General features: G+C 40.3%; 1 protein-coding gene across 2 annotated transcripts in view; it reads right to left on the minus strand.

Moving 5' to 3' along the window:
* nfatc3a (nuclear factor of activated T cells 3a) overlaps positions 1-15,068 on the minus strand; it is an 83,387-nt gene extending 68,319 nt beyond the window's left edge. Inside the window, exon 1 of one of the 2 annotated variants that reach the window (XM_017458563.3) lies at positions 14,563-15,068. In XM_017458563.3, the coding sequence (XP_017314052.1) occupies positions 14,563-14,653 (91 nt within the window). In that variant the 5' untranslated portion in view covers positions 14,654-15,068. Of the gene's footprint in view, positions 1-8,883; positions 9,159-14,562 lie in introns of those variants that run through there. The other variant, XM_017458564.3, reaches the window with a different exon arrangement.
* Positions 15,069-18,084: the final 3,016 nt, after the last annotated feature.

Here is an 18,084-nt window from a genome sequence, read left to right on the forward strand (position 1 = left end):
ATAGTTATTATAGCAGAAAAAGGGGGGACTGCATTTATAATGCGATGTTCAATAAGCACATATGCGGGTGATTGGTCAGGTGTCCATCATATTTTGGCCATATAGTGTAGTTAATACTACTGAAGCATTTTGTGGTACTAGAGAAGTCACTATGTAACTATGACAACGATGTTTTGCATTAATTTCAGCTGCATTTTACGTCTTAGTTAATCTCACACAGTACTGAGGCATATTTGGCAATGGAAAATGGGGCAAAGTGTAATTTTCTGAGCTGAGTCGTGCTGTACTTTCTGGTAAAATAAAACACTAAAAGGCTACAATAAGTAATATGAGACCACATTAAGCAAATGAGGACCACAGTGAGCAATTAGAAGCCACACCAAAGAAAGTATAGGGTTGCAAGCCAAACCTTTAACATTTGATAGAGAGTTTAATACATTTCACGACTAAACACTAGCCAAAAAGGACCGTAGAGGCTGTCTGACTACCACTGCCACTGACCAAGCACAGATTTTTCCTCTAAGGCCAGTGGCAAACCCATGAGAGTGTCACGTTTATTCTCTACTAACTTCTTCGAAGCTATATCAAAGATATGAGTGGTGATCTTTTTGAAAACCAGTGACTACGTCTTACTCAGAAGACCTGAGTGTGGATAGGCTCTTGAGATTGCAAGCTTCAACACTCAGAAAAATGTACAGTAGGCAGTAGACGGTCCTTGGTCATGGAAAGGTCGTCAGAAGCTGAGACTAAGACATTCAAAAAACAGAGGGTACAATCAAGAAAATACGGGTCGCAACGTGTTTAGAAAGATCCAATTGAGAAATGAAATCAAATCAAATTTGGGAATTTCTCTCTGGGATTAATAAAGTGATCTATCTAGCTTGAGTATCAGAGGCCAGAAAGTGGGCTCTAGGCTGCCACACATATGTAAGCATCCTCTCCTGACTAAAGGCATCGGCTCTATGAAGAGTGCATTAACCTTGATATAACTCGAGGTATATATAAGTGTTAATGAGTTTGTCATAGGGGTTATGACTGAAATGACACAAACTTATAGACTGAATCATGATTTACATAGAAACCATTCTGAGGGTGGGGGGTAAGGAAAATCACGCTGTTGATGTAATCAAGTGATGTGTAGTCTCACTTTTAGTGTCATTTTTAGGCAAGAATTTGATGGTGGCTTAATGGTTAGCATGTTTGCCTCGCATCTCCGGAGTTGGGGGTTCAAATCCATCCTCTGCCCTGTGTGTGCAGAGTTTGCATGTTCTCCCCGTGCTTTTCCCCGTGGGTTTCCTCTACCACTCCAAAGACATGCCTTGGAGAACGATTGGCATATCCGAATTGTCCGTAGTGTGCGATTGTGCTCGGCGATGGGTTCCACCCAGCCCAGAGTGTCCCCTGCGTTATACCCCGAGTTTCCTGAGATAGTCTCCAGGCTTCCCCACGACCCAGTGTAGGATAAGCGGCACGGAAAATGGATGTATGCATGGAAATTCTAATTGAAACTTACCTCTAAGATCCTGAACAAGTTCTTATACATAAAAGTAAATAAAAACCATACATCAAAGTCAGCCAACTGGCAAGATAAAGCATCTTAAATTCAATTATGCGTTCATTTTGATTTATTTTGCCGCTTGCAATACTAAAAAAGTGTGGCTTCGTGATAAAAAGTGCAACAAAAAACAGTACACTTAATTGCCACCATTGTTATATCATCTCTACCTGTTTTACAGTGAGTATGACTAGGAGGACAACTCATTTAAGAGTGTGTTGAGGTGTCCCTGCTTAGAGAAGTTGTTCATTAGCATGATCTGGTTAAATAAAGAGTCCTAAGCGGCTTTGCTGTTCCTAAGCTAATAACGACAGGAAATCGCTGTAGCTCACCGCACCACACACAGGCCGCGCTGAGATATGACGCAGCCAAGGGTTGTTGTACCTGGTGGGGTAAATGCAGGACATTGTTCCCTCTCTCTGGATCTAGTCTGCACCTGTGTGTGTTTTTGTGTGTGTGTGTGTGTGTGTGTGTGTGTATGTGTGTGACGTCACCCAGGGATGCTCATTAGTGGATAAAGCAAACAGCACAGGAATACACACTATCAAAGGAACACTGCGTCACAGTAAACACATACAGATGAACACACACACACACACACACACACACAATTACAATTACAATATTTCCTCTTACAGTATTTCACCAATCAGAATTTAAAAAAAACAAACAACACACACACACACACACACACACACACACACACACACACACACACACACACGTACGCACACAGTGTTCAGGCTATGAAGTGCAAACCTAACTTCCTCTCAAGGTCAATTCCTGAACTACAATACTTACGCAACATCCTGGCTTCTGCGAGAGAGAGAGAGAGAGTGTGTGTGTGTGTGTGTGTGTGTGTGTGCGTATGTGTGTGTGTGTGTGTGCACTTTTGTTCTGTGGGGACAGGTGTAACCTAAGCCAGGGTTCCCGTTGTGAAGCAGCGCTGTCTCATTAACAGCAGGCTTCTCTCTTTGCAGCAAAACAGTCCAACAGTATTCTCTTGCTCACTTCAACGTACAAAAAAAAAGAAAAAGAAAAGTAACCTACATTTATGAGGTTTTGATGAAAAAACGAAAAAGAAACAACAGGAGAAATGCGTCATCACGGAGTATGCAGTAGCTTGGCGAAAAGGCTTTTATTCCGCTCCTGTTTCTAAGAACTGCTGGCAGAGTGCCTTTACTTTTAAACACACAGTTGCTGGCGGAGGCCTCGGACTAGCACACGCACACACATACACTCCCTCATATACACACACACACACACACACACACCTGCAGGCCTGTCCACACAACAGCTCCCAACTACAGCCTGTGTGTGTGTGTGTGTGTGTGTGTGTGTGTGTGTGTGTGTGTGTGTGTGTGTGTGTGTGTGTGAGAAATTTACAAGTGAGAGAGGTACAAACAGTGAGAAACTCGGTCTACCTTAATCAAAGGTCATTCGTTGTGCTTTGGATTGAAATCGTCTAGATTATAATTCTCTCTTGTAAATCTCTTTCCTCTTTGTGATCAAATCCTCTAAACGCCAGTTAAAGCGCCGAGCCTTTTAACAGTCACTGGATGTAAAATGCAACCTATTTCCCCCCGACCTGAGGTCGGTTACATCACTGACAAGCGCCGGACGTCTGCTGAGCTGCCCGACGGCGGTCTAAGCCAACACGAATGTATGTTTGCCTTCTAAATAAAGCTCTCTGATTAAGGCGTCCCACACTGTGATAACGTTACAGGATCAACAAAGCTCAGCTGGCAGAGAGAGCCAGCGCTTCAGGTCTAGCCACTCTGAACCGTGTCTGTCACAGATACATTGATTTCCTATGGAGATCTACAGTATGAAGACATGATGTAGTGTTTCTATGATGCACAGTAAAGCAGTTACTGTGTTTGTAGTCCCACAAGCTATTATTATATTACAGTTATTCAACTCGGCCAAGAACCGCCTCATATCATAGGAAGAGGCTATTCGACTAAAACTGCAAAAGGCCTACGACAGACTATCATTTTTGTATCATGTGTAGGAGGAGGATATTGTGAAATTTGGGCTTATATATATATATATATATATATGTTATAGCCTAAAAACACGTACTGCTCTGAAGAAAGAAGAAGAAGAAGAAGAAGAAGAAGAAGAAAAAAAAAACGTTCCAAGCTAGCATGCTGTGAAGATCAACCATGACTAGCCTATATTTGCTCTAAGAAAGCTAATTGTCAACACAAAAGTTAGCTTCGTTGTCGTGCACAGAAATGTTGACATAATAGTGAAGATCATATTAGCTGTGAAGCTGTGATTAGCGAAGCATACCAACATCGTTCTAAAAAGATACTTCTACAAACTGACACGATATTCTGGCTTTATCATCTCGCATCAGACGTTAACATTAAAAACATCCGGACTCGTCAGGAGCTAACATGCAGGAACAGGAACAGGAATGTCCTGCACAAAGCATCTCTGAGAAGTGTTTATATGAAGATCGTGAGCGTAGCCGTTCCAGTAGAGCTGTTAAAGGAGGTCTGATGAATGTCTGTGGTTTTTATTTTCCGAAATTCTTGCAATGATCCGATCAGCCAATCATATAACAGCAGCACGATGTATATTGTATTGTAATGTGCAACGTTCACATCAAACATCAGAAAGGGGGGGAGATGTGATCTCGGTGACTTTGATCTCGGTTTACATAGAATGGCGCAAAAAAAAAAAAACGTCTCGTTGAGGAGGGTAATCAGAGGAGAATGGCCAGACTGGATGGAGCGCACAGGAAAGATATGGTAAGCACTCTTTACAACCGTGGTGAGCAGAAAAGCACCTCAGAACACACAAAACCGTCTAACATTAAGGGTAGAATTAAGGGTATTAAGGGCGGCTGTGGCTCAGGTGGCAGAGCGGGTCGTCCGCTAATCGTAAGGTTGGCGGTTCGATTCCCGGCCCATGTCACTCCACATACCGAAGTGTCCTTGGGCAAGACACTGAACCCCAAGTTGCTCCTGATGGCAAGTTAGCGCCTTGCGTGGCAACTCTGCTAAGATTGGTGTGTGTGTGTGTGTGTGTGTGAATGAGACACAGTGTAAAGCGCTTTGGATAAAAGCGTTATATAAGTGAAGACCATTTAGAATAGTGGAAGACCCTGTCGGATTAGACTCTGAACTGAAATCTCAGGCTACAATGGACACATGCTCAGCAAAATTGGACAAATGTCACCTGAACTTCTTGACCTGTCTATGCACGATGTGATGTATTATGCTTAAGATCACATGATCAGCCGATTAGACCCTTTCATGAATGCGCAGGGATAAAGGTGTTCGTATTAATTAACCGACGAATTGATTTTAATCTTAATCCTAACCCAAAAGCAATTTCAAAATGAACCTTAACTAATGCTCTGACTCAAACATAAATGTTTTGACTGTTCGTCAAGACGGATGCAAGCGCAGATAGCTTTAATACAAACACCAACAAACACAAAACAGTTAATTAGAACTTAGTGGCAAAAACACCAAGGCTAGGAATAAACATTAAAACAAAGACCATAAACGCGGTAACAGAGACAACGGTAAAGAAAGACCAATGTAAGACATGGAGTCCAGTGCAAACTGTGGCTAATATACACACAAGTGCTCGTTAACATGAAGGTTCAGGGGGTCATGTGACCGTCATGCCGTGAGGTGAAGTGGCTGCTGGGAACTGTACTCCAGAGTTCAGTCCCTGATATTACATGACATTTGTACTGGTGTATAAAAAGGTGTTGAAATGATTTTAAATTAGTGAGTTACTTATAAAGTCTATATAGAATGACCTTCACACTCACACACAGACATAGACAGACAGACACACACACACACACACATCATCATCACGAAGGGAAAATCCCTCATATATATGCCTACCCTTAAAGTATGTACTACCTTCAGTGTGACTCAGATATAAAAAAGTCATGGGCGTATAAAAAGGGACCACTCACACAGTATCACACATCACACACTCACACATACCTCTAAGACAAATCACCCATCCCTCCACCATGTGGCTGTGAGTTACACACTCGTAATTACACAACGGTTCAGGAGGAACGTTTTGTAAGACTTGGGGACAGTGAGAAAGGGAAGGAAACGAGGTGGTGACCCAGCGCTGAGTGGGATCAGACGTACTGATTAAGACGTGTTAACGATGATCGAGGCAGCGATTCACGTCAGGTCTAAACTATACAGTGTTAGTAGCACACCATTTTTAATGGAATAATTGAAACTTTACGCCCTTATGCATTTGCCATTATTGTATGTACCTTGAAGTGCTCTGATGATTGCGAGACCGTCGATAGAATTCACGAATAAACACACAATTTCCTTTCCTGTGGCACAAAAATCTACGCCAGTTTTAGTCCAACATCAGTAAATATTAAGAACCAAATTAAAACATCATAAAAAAATCTAATGTCTAAGAAATACACGGTGTCCCAAAAGTCTCCATACATATGTTTGACTGTGTTCACCAGCACCAGGTCGGTCGTGTCTTCATCAGTGGATGTCCGTGGACGTCCCCTTCTCGGCTGGTCCGCACCACCTCCAGTCTTTTTGAATGAGAATAAGTTTGGCGACAGTGTCGAGTGTGACGATGCGTTCGCCATGTTTCTTATTAAATCCCGTCGCAACCTTCCATGCGACAGCTTCCCGATCCAGCCACGAGAATCATCTCAATATGTTCTTCTTTTCTCAAAGGCGTTCTAAAAGGCTTTTCCTATATTATATATCATATAATATGAACTAAGTATGAAAGATTTTGGAAGACGTTTTGCTAAAACGTCTTCATTTCCCATAGGTATGGAGACTTTTGGGACACCCTGTATATTAATCTACGCACGATAGTACAGTAAACGTGTTTGCCCTTTAAACACATCTGACGTACAGAGAACAAACTATGAACCCATGTGCAGTGTTCTGTAGTTTCTTTCCTCCTTTTTTATTTGTGAGTAATAATAATGTCCGATCCTTATATTAAGCGTTTGCATTTTGGTAGTACACCCCACTTTCAGGCCAAACACACAGGTCTGAAACGAACAGTTATCTCTCTGCTGAATGTGAGTAATATGTTCCCTATGATTGGAGCAGGACCTTTCTATTTTACCTCACAACGTTGCAGGGGGAGAAACATGCATAACTTACACCAAAAGCTATTAAAATTTATAATTAGGGCTACAAATGAGTTTTAACCAATTCAGCACAGTGAGCTAAGCACTGAATCACTTAACTGTGCAGGTGGGGAATTTTAGGTGGGGAATTTTTTTATTGTTCGCGTTGGGGTCGTATGAAAGACAAGCATGCAGACATTTTACTGGTCTTCATGCAGTCATGTCTGAGAAAAGCGGATTATCGTTAACTGGGCAACGCGATCAGTCTGGGTGAATCGTTCGAGGTGGGAAAATGAGTTCAGGTTTGACGTAGAGGGAAGATTAATCATAATTTTTTTTTTTTTTTTTGATCAATGTGTAGTAAATCATTATAAATGCATCATTTTAGCCATGCGTATATCAGAACAAGGATATTAAATCGATTAAAAAATATATTTTTAAGAAAAAATTATGACTCATTAAAGAGCTTATTTGAAAAACAACAATAAAAGTAATCATCATTAATACTAAATTCTGTGATTAAAAATATTCCCGCTTGACACTTTGAAGTGTGTGTATTTTGCTAATCCTCCCACCGATATTGATTTCTAGAATATTATCGGTGACGGTTGTGATATTAGATCTAAATCGAACTCAAAAAATGAAACCTTTATGGTTGAGCAATGCATTATATCACAAGATCTCAAGGTTAAAAAAAAAATTTAAAAAAATATAAAAAAACAATGTAGGGGAAACTATCACACACACACACACACACACACACACACACACAAACATTTAAAGACAGATAGGCAGCTGCATTCATGATTTCTATCTTTTCCAGCCTGTAATGCTCTACTGGATTCATGCCATGTTTCCTCAGAACACCAAACTTGGTAAACAGAAAGCTGTAACGCTTTCTTTCAAACTTAAATCGATTAAATTCACAGTTCTGCTTGGCTGTTCTTTTGCATCATTTGTATGGCTGTCACTGAATCTACAGTCTGGGCTAGAAAGAACTCAGACCCAGAGTCGCTTCTTCATACCATTCTGTGGAATTTTTCTCCAAACTATTTTGTGCTGCCGTCACGCTTCATTCCATACAAGTTCGAAATAATCCTCCTTAATAATGTGTTATTTGTTATCAACAAATAATCTGATCCGGATATACTATCTCTAATCAGTCCATTTAAATCAGACAGGCCTAAATACATATAATATCAGATGAACAACTTCCTTCTATGGTTTTAGAAAACACACACGTCACAAACTGTTAGTGCAGGACTAAACCGGAGCGGTTTCTGTGTCTGTCCTCACACGTTCCTGCGCTCCCGCTTGCCTAGTTTTAAATGCGAGAGTTCAATGCTGGTAACGGCACAGGCAAGCTGATGCAGAGCAGCCTCCACTGGCTTCAGTTACACTAAATTTAAACTAGACAAATGCCACACATATCTGCTCGTGCCTCGCCCAGGGAAACAAACGACTCCCGCTCACACTCGCCATGTTCGAGCCATCGGTGAACAAATTCTCATTGGAGAGACAAAATCAGGGGTGCGCAAACTTACCAAAAGAACACCGTGTGACTAGAATAAAGTTGTTTGAGGCCTTGTTCCAATTACAATGTCATCTAGAGTGCTAAAACTTATTAATGAACTTGGTGATTCTTTCATCTGCCTAATCTAGTACATCTCATATCACAAACACAGGCACACAGATATGAATATGCACACACACACACACACACACACACACACACACATACACGCACACACATACACGCATACACACGCACGATACAATCTGTAAGGTTCAGTGAGTTTCTGGGACTGAGTAGTCTATCGCGTTCCCTCCGTATATTCTCCATGTGTATCAAGATGCTGGTTCACACGTTTGGGTTAATATTAACTCGAGTCGAGTCGGGGTCTTTAGTGAGTCAGCATGTGCCCGTGTCTGTTTATCGCTGCCTAAACAATGCCTGAGTCACTAACAGCTGAGGAGCAGGCTTCATTAGGTGTGAGGCCGTTGTCTAATGATGCTGTTGTCTCTTGAACACACAGCGTATGATTAATGTCACACACATAAACAATAAACAAGACGGGTTATTAACGTACTAAACGAAACAAATCGAGGCACGATTTGTCCGACGTTTTTGTCCGACGACTCCTTACAAAGCTGACTGAGACAACCCGCTTGTCGCCTGTCACGTTCCATACAGACACACTCGCGCACTCACCTGGGGACGTGGCACACAGCATTCTCATTCAGCACTGCGGGCACGGCGAGCTCGCGGGGGACTCCTGCTTCAGAGGAGCTAAAGGAGTCGAGTGTGTGCCCTCTGTCGCTTTCAGCCGTGGCTGAAAATAACCGGCCTTGAGAGCGATGTAATTTCAGTCTTTCCCACGACTGAGACAGCAGGCCAGACACGAGCGCTCCAAACAGTCTCAGTGTTCACCGGCGCTCCCCCATTTACTCCTCACACGACTTCTCCATTCGTCTCTCTGCACCTCTCTGCCTCCTGTTAAACTATGACTCGTTACAACCTGACACATGTGTGTAAACTACCAGTAGCCACGTTTTGAGGTAATAAGTGACTTATAAGCTTTGATAAGTAAGAGCGTGAGAAAAAAAAAAGAAGAAGAAGAAGAAAAAAAGAATCTTTGTAACGCCAACCGTTGGTTATGGTAATCAGTGAGTTTTATTATGCATGCATCACACTCGGTTAAGCGCAAAAGCTGCGTATCTGCGTAACTTGTTGGTAGTTTGACTTGCTAAATCGAGTTCTCACATCCTGGAAGGAAAGGGGCTAAAGCACGGAGCGACAACGTAATGACAGAAACCGAACTGCCAGACAAGGGCCCTGGGAGGTGAGGAGGGTGTGAGAGAGGGCGAGAGAGAGAGAGTCTGGAGATGGAGGAAATTAGCGAGAGATAGACTACCTTTCCTGTTCCTGTCTCAGTGGGAGAGAAACGGTGGTTCGTCTGTCCCTCCCCTTAAATTCCACTGCCATCTGAGGACCACATGGCATGCCTGGGCACGTAGCCAGACACACACATACACACACACACACACACACACACACACACACCGCACCATATCTAAAAGTTCACAGTGCCCCTACTAATGCCACCTCCACACATGAAAGACAAGCTGCCGAACTCAAGGCCACGCTATTGTTGCAACACCAAAAGACCGACTTCTCCAGGTAGATTATTTCTTACTGTAAGGTGAGAAACTTAGTACTCGAACCCAAAACCATTTGACAGAAACCCAAAACCAACAAACAGTTTTGTTCTGCTAGTTTATCTTTTACACCAGGCAAGTCAGAAACGTCAGGAAGCAAAGAAGCAAGGCTCTGTCTGTAACTTGGTCATCATTCAGATCACATAACCGCTGCGTCAAATGCTCAATCGCTCCTTATACTGAAGCACGGTCACAGAGGAACTATTTCTTTTTTCACAGGCTGCAATGGCATGCAGTTCAGGCAATGCACTTCCATTGACGTCCCTTGTATTCTTGTTACACGCGAGTATTTTACATACAGTGACAAATCAGGTTTTAGTGCAAATATCTGCATGGAAATATCCACATTTGCAGCAGACACATTTGTAATATGAGTTTGCAACCTCGGAATTTAGGGCTGGGCGATATGACGACATGATATCCATGTTGTAATAAATCCATACTGTGATAAAAAAATAAAAACACTTTCTGAAATGTCTTTTTTTAGTCCACTAACCATCATAGTTAGTAAGTTATTGAACGCTAAAAACTATCTACGCACTGACAGATTCCTTCTATGTTTGTTTTGTTGGCTAATTAAAGTTTCCATAGACATTTTCATTGAAATGTGTAATGTACTGTAGATTAAAACATCATCACCTTCCAACTTTAGGCATGGAAGAAGTCCTGACTACACACTGGGTGGCCAGGAGAGAGTGCGAGTGTAAACAAACAGGAGTGAGAGAGGGAACGAGTTTTGAGGACTGAAGGAGTTTTAGCTTCATTTAACTCTGTAGGAAGCTAGTGAATGATCGCCGATAGCTGATTTGCCCTCACTGTGGCGTTTGTATCATCTCCCAGTTGTGAAGTTGCTGAGCTAGAGAACTAAACACAGCCAGAAGTGACATCCCTGTATCTTTGTATTTGAAACACGGTTATATTGTGTGAGATCGAGTGATTCCACTCCTGTTCTCACATGAGCTGTGTCTTTTTATCCTCTGCTGTGGGTTTAGCTACCGTGCTAACACTGTCCGGTTCATGCTAGACGTTTTAACAGGCTGGAGAGCGAAATATACAGATTAGATAACAAAATACAGAGTGAACACAAAGCAAATCAAATCATAAAAAAAACAACAACAAACAGTGGAAATGGTGAGTGAGGCGTTATAGTTTTGTTCTCTGCATTATATTTGATCAAATTAGATACAGTTAGCAAGCTAGCTACATCTAACTTAGCTACAGGGAAAGCCCCTACATTCAGTTGTTAGTATGGTGCACACAGCGTGCTGTGCAACATTTCCCCCTTTAACCAGAGCTTATGCTGCATTTGTGGTGCTTTGTAAGTGGTAAAGTTGTAATAACGTTATTTACCACTTTGGGATGTTCGACAAGTGACAAAAAAAAAAACCAACAAAAAAACATGGACGCCTCTACAAAAGAGTGTCTTTTGTTTGCTCTGTTAGAGCATATAAAGCACATAAAAAAAACGGCTTGAACTGCAATTTTACAGTTACAGGCCTGAGTGGATATTGGTTCCGTTCTACTATAGTGAACTTCAAACACTTATGCAAGATTATAGACTATAATTGCAGTACAACAAAAACAGTGCACAACAGCAAGTAGCGTTAGCAACAAGCTAGCCGGCTAAAATTAGTGATAACTCTAACGCTGATGACTGACTTCTCAAAACAGCTACTAGTGTCGTTGTAGACTTAACTGAGTACTGTGTCTGTATATTAACTGATCTAAAGCCAGCACTGCTATAAACTAATTTAAAAGTAGATAAGTGGTGCTTTACACTGTTTACAGTCTGCGTTAGCAATGTTGATTTTATGTCACTCTGTAAAAGGAGAAAGAACCGGTAGTTGAGAAGCCTACCCCGAGTTCACGAGGCGAAAATTCAAGTTGAGGCGGCGAATTACAATTCGCCTCAGACGCAGCATCATGTTACGTGACTACGTATTGCTTATGAGAGCGCAAAACAGGTATGGTTACGCTGCCGTAATGGTCGATGCGTATCTTTCACGGCAAACATATTTGCTGCGTTTTATGTTGCCATACGTTGACGCTGATCTTTCAACGCCTCCGCAGTGGCTGACAGACAGAAGTGCTTAAGCTCCTTTTGCAATAAATCAATTCCAACCTCAGGCACAGGTGGTATGAAACCAGCAGCAGGTAATTATCCACTATACAAGGCAAATGCCACAGATATGTTATCTTAGCCACTTCACACGCATTGACGTAAATATGGGGCGTTTACACATTGTGTGAAAAATATATAGGCTAAAGCCAGAGCTGAAACTGCTTCAACAAGGATGCGACACACTTCCCAGGCCTGAGTGCTGGCTCGTTCAAGACTACATATCATTCAGCACTACACTAACATGTGTGTGTGTTCATCTGTACTGAATCTCCACGGTGTAGAGAGATGACACGTGAACAACAGATGCTTCAGTTTACATCATTCAGCTCAAATCCATTTTCAAACCAAAACCTTCAATGACTTATTATTATTATTATTATTATTATTATTATTATTATTATTATTATTTGGTTAATTTAGGAAGGAGTTAATTGAGTCAAAATGTATCTTCGCAGGAACGTATGTAAAAGGTAATGGAGGGAAAATGAAAAAACGTGACCGTTTTTTAACTCGTAGAATCAAACGGTATTTTTATTTTAATTTTTTTCCCTCACAATAAACCAGAGTAGCAAAATTTGCTCGTGCATCAAATAAACCGGAATGAATAAATCGAGAATTAACGATGATTTTCTTTTACAGGTAAATATTACGAGTGGTGGTTTTCTGTGGCAGTTAAGGAGTGGTTTGAGAGGTGACAGTTACGTTTTAGAGTTTAATTCTCCTCACTCTTAACATCTAAACGACTTCGAGCTAGACTCAAACGTTCGAGCAATGACACTCAAACAAGTCCAATCAGCAGCTAATATCCTACATCATGCGGCGGCACGCCGGCCGCTCTATACACGCCGCTTTGCATACAAGATGGGGCGTTTGCTGTCAGGCTTTGCTTCTACAATAAAAAATACAAAACACATTCAAACGTGTCCACCCACACACACACACACACCCTCACACAAATCCGACTTTGAACAAATCTGTTTCCTTCTCGACACACTTGAGAACACTGACAGATACCAGGCTGATTTGTGTATCACTGTCCAAACCAAACACACATTTGTATTGTCTTCACGAAAAAAAACCACACAAAATAAAACACAAAAATTTGGTCAGCTTACAAACGTCACAGCCCTGGCGTACACACAAACACACACACACACACACACACACACACACACACACACACATGCTTTTTGAGTCAAAACAAAAACACGTTTCTCTGCTCCCAGCTGTTATTATAACCTTATTGCTAAGTGTAACATTCGGAGAAATATGCACTAGTCTCGAAGTGTACTGCAATCTTATGTAATGTTTTATCTTGTTAATTTGCATATTCCATATAATGTATGCAATTAAACGCTGGCAGGAGTGAAACAGCCTGCAGAACTTTCTGTATCCTTAAAACGTACTGAACAAATGAATATCTTCCTAACACGATCTATCCTCCCAAATACAACAACTTTCACCTGTAATATTCTCCGACTGTTGTTTCCCCCCCCCACAAAGTCTTTACATTAAAAAAGTAAACTCACATTATTATCTTACACTGTATCTAAACTATTTCACCGACAACAACTGCGAACATAAAGAATAAACAATATCCAGGTTTTCATTATATTTTGTTTGTGATATTTTGAACGAATGAATAAATGAATGAATGAACGCGGCACTATACGGTTCCTATCCTCTCCGTCACAACAGCTTTTAAATAAATAAACAAACCGATGAGCAAATAAATAAGCAAACACATTTTGCGAAAATTAAAACAAGGCGAATAGATTTTGTCTTATTAAAAGAAGAGAAGCTGTCGAGGTCTGGACTGATTACGGCGCACGTGCTAACTTGTTTCCCCAGACGTTCCGCGACGTTCACTGTAACTATAAATGGATAAAAAGTATGTTGTCCTTTAACACGTTTGGGAGATTTACCGATTGCTGTGGCGTAAGAGGAATAAACCACCTTGACGCGTGCGCTGTTAGAGGAATCGACGAGAGTGGATTATTAACACAACATTATTACAATTAAAACTTCACTGTGTGAATGAATAAATAAACAGATAAATAAATAAATCAGAGGAAGGTATTACTGCACCATCTGCATCTCACAGCAATAATCACAATATTTAGAGAATATTTAATGTCTGAGTATTTACACCTCACAATGTTGTTTTTTTTTGTTGTTTTTTTTTAAAATTAAAGTGTGTGTAATAAAAACAAACAAACAAACAAACAAGTATGTCTAGAATCACAACTTTCACCAAATCAACTGTCGAACTAGTGGAACAAGAATAATTTACTTCTGTAAACTTCGCCTGCACACACACACACACACACACACACACACACACACACACACACACACACAAGAGTCTTATAACAACGCTATTATCTTACAAACACTTCCCTCGTGCAGACACAAAAACCCGGCAGAGGAAGGAGAGCATGCCGGCTCAGAGTTGAGAGCAGAGCTCTGGAGGAAAGGTTCTCCACTGGAAACTAAACTGAAGGAGATGAAGGAAGGTGTGAAAGTACAGGGAGAAAGTGCAGTACTAACCTGCGGGGCCTGAAGGCGGCTGCTGGCCGTCCTCACCGAAGATCAGCCTGAAGTCCAGCTCCTCATTCCCGCTGCAGTCTGCACTACTCATCGGGTTTGACAGCTCGGCTTCTCTCGCGTCTATCCGCGCCGGCGCACTCCTCACTGTCACAACATTTACTACAGGAACAAGAAAACACCGCAACTTTCTCAATTCTGGACCAGACCCAGTGTCAAGTTTTTTGTTGTTGTTGTTTTTCCCAAAGCGCGCGCGCTCTTTCTCTCTTTCTCGCGCGCTCTCTCTCTCTCTGTCTGTCTTTCTAAGAGTGAATGTTCATGCAGAGTTCATGCAGCTGATCCCCTAAACAACTTTGCAGTGAGCCGAATATTTTCATCCGCTGTTTATCAACACAACCGTGAACGCTGCAGACTGTAATCTCTCTCTCTTTCTCTCTCTCTCTCTCTCTCTCTCGCTCCGTGTCTCACTCTATCCCAACTTTTACTAACAGCGCGTGACAGGGCAGTTCCAGCGGTGACGTCAGCAAAGTCGGCATACAACACAGGCGCACGCGCGCGCGCGCACACACACACACACGCACACGCAGACGCCGCTCTTGCGCAAGGTGCTCATGGGTACTGAAGTTTGCTTCTCTGTGTTATAGCTGCTCACAGTCGCTGTAATGGTCAGACGAGGAAATAATAATAATAATAATAATAATAATAATAATAATAATAATAATAATAACACAACAGCAACAAGCTAATGAATCAAAATGTGTTCTTAGCATAGGTAGTCCACCGGTTGCACAGAGGTGGAAGGAAACCGGAGAACCCGGAAGAAACCCAAACAGACATGGGGAGAACATGCATGATTCCAGACAGACACTAACCCGAGCTCAGGTTCGAACCGGAGAGCCTGGAGCTGCGAGGCAGCAATGCTAGCTACTATGCCACAAGTATAGGTGTTTTTAAAATTTTAAATAAACGTTAACACCATGTCAGATTGTGTTCAAACTCGTAGTCCGGTTTTCAGCATGCTATGGCAGTGGTTCTCAAACTGGGGGCCACGGCCCCCTGGGGGCCCACCAGGTAGCACCAGGCGGGGTGGCATTGAAATTCTAGAACATTATTGATTTTTTAAAATAAATTTGACCTGTATGTAAGTCAGGATTGTCAACCTTTAAAAAATTATGTACATAAAAATGAGAAATATTAATCAACAAACTCAATTATACACAGCACACTAAGACAGACACCAGAGACATCCGCTGATATATTAGTGTACACTGTACAGTACTGTCCGCCACACGCTGATAAAACCTAAGACTATTTAAAATGGAAAACACAGAAGAGCCTAGTGTGAAAAAACGCAACTGCGAAAATTTGACAACTCTAGGGGGCCTCATGCTGAAAAAGTTTGAGAACCACTCGGCTATGGCAACATTTTTATTATTATTATTTTTAAGAACACAAATGCAGGACAGGCTACATGTACTATGCTCTCTGCTGATAAACAGGCTTAATAAAGTAATAAATTTGATTGACCGTGTCACTGCATAAAAGGAGAGATTAGAAGAGTTAAACGTAGGCTTTAGATTAGATTATTTTAATATAAAACCTTTTAACCTTTATAATGAATCAGTAACTGAGTAATCTGTGAAATGTAGTCTCTCTGAAATAAACGTGCCAAACTTTACTTGTACTTCTCTCTGGAATGGTACTATCAAACAGACATCTTTTATAGGTTTAGTCTGTATCTTTCACCTTTGAAAATAATTTAAAGTACATACAGTAATATCACTCTAAACGCTAATTAACACCGCATGCACTAGGTAAAATGTTATTAAAGGTATAAATGATGGTCTAAACCCAGCATACAGTTTGGCACCTTGATTTCTGACAGTGTGTTTTGGAATCATTTTTCAATAAATATGATTTATACTGTGACGGTGAGACTGCCGGATTCTTTTCATGCAACACTTTTTCCCTTCCAAATTTCCAGATTCAGTTATTCATCTATATTCAGTAACTACAGTGATACCAGCATGACCTGCTGAAGAGTCCTGGGAGTTGAAGGGGTTAATGATTGAGTAGCGGCCATAGATAATCGCACTCACTACTAGAAAATAATACTAATCTTAACTCCATTCCATTTACACAACTGAAGGTCTGGTGTAAACACTTTTTAAGCTCTGAGAACAAAATCTCACACCTACCTGAACCTGGAGGAGTGCTGGTAAGGCCAGCACAGAGAGCGGTATTCTGACGCAGGTATACAGACCTCGCTTAGGTTACACACACTGTGCAAAAAGCCACCCACACACTCACACACCTATACAAATTCAATTATACCAGCCAAATACCTCATTTATTGATACGACTCTCTGCATGATGGATGAAAGATGAAGCATGCATTTATAATGCAGTAACTGATAAGGACATGAGCTATAACACTTTTTTTCTTCAGTCTGTCAGGGTACAGGTAATATTCGTGAAAATATATATTTTTTTAAGCATTTATCAAAAAATAATTCTCTGGTTCAAAGAAAATAGAATTAGAAATCATTGCAGAAATAATTGGTTAAATATATGTAGGATGTGCATAATTATTTATACGTTCATTATTATTATTTTAAATGATAAATTCATTATTATTAGTTTTATTTCATACTACAGCATTATTGATTTCTCAATTATGATTATTGCAAAAAAAAAAATTCTATAACAGTAGCTCTGACATTTTTGCAGGCTGTACTTCAAATAACAAGTTAATATGATATATTACATATGATATAGTTTATATATTATAAATACAGTATATTTTAATGAGATTGCACTTATATATTATCATATAACAGAGATGTATGATGGACCCTTGACATCATCAAAGTTTTATAATCAACAAATAAAAAATGTACTGTTATTTACCAAATAAAAAATATATAATGATTGTTGATATGGTGTTGATAAGTTTTCTATACATTATTTAACATTTTTGGAAAGGAGACTCAGTGATTTGGAACAAGTTTTCTGCCACGCTACAATTTCTAATTAACATGACAAGATGTGTTTTTTTCTCCCCTTCTGGCTATTCAAGAGACATATTGAAGAGAGGTTTTTGAAGTAATGACTGTTTATAGTTGCTGTAAGATAAGTGATAACAGGAACTAATTTGTTTGATGGTTGTTCTGCAACATTAAACGTAACTATAAATGGATACAAATTATGATGTGTAGTTTATATAATAAATAAAAAGATATTTGGCAAATTTGTGGCATAAGAGGAAAAGCTAGTGATCATGTTTTCCTATAACAGCATTCCACATTGTGTTTTATTCCTTACATCATATCATATTTTATCTAGTTGTATATTTTTATATGTAAATATATATACTAATATCCTCTAATTTCCAAGTTCATTGTGTGAAAATGTTCTAATAATTTATGTAACAATATATATATATATATATATATATATATATATATATATATATAAAAATATTAAACACATTGGATTAAAATAAGAATACAATAATTTGTTTTA

This window comes from Ictalurus punctatus, chromosome 27 (assembly GCF_001660625.3).
Source record: "Ictalurus punctatus breed USDA103 chromosome 27, Coco_2.0, whole genome shotgun sequence".
NCBI lineage: Eukaryota > Metazoa > Chordata > Actinopteri > Siluriformes > Ictaluridae > Ictalurus > Ictalurus punctatus.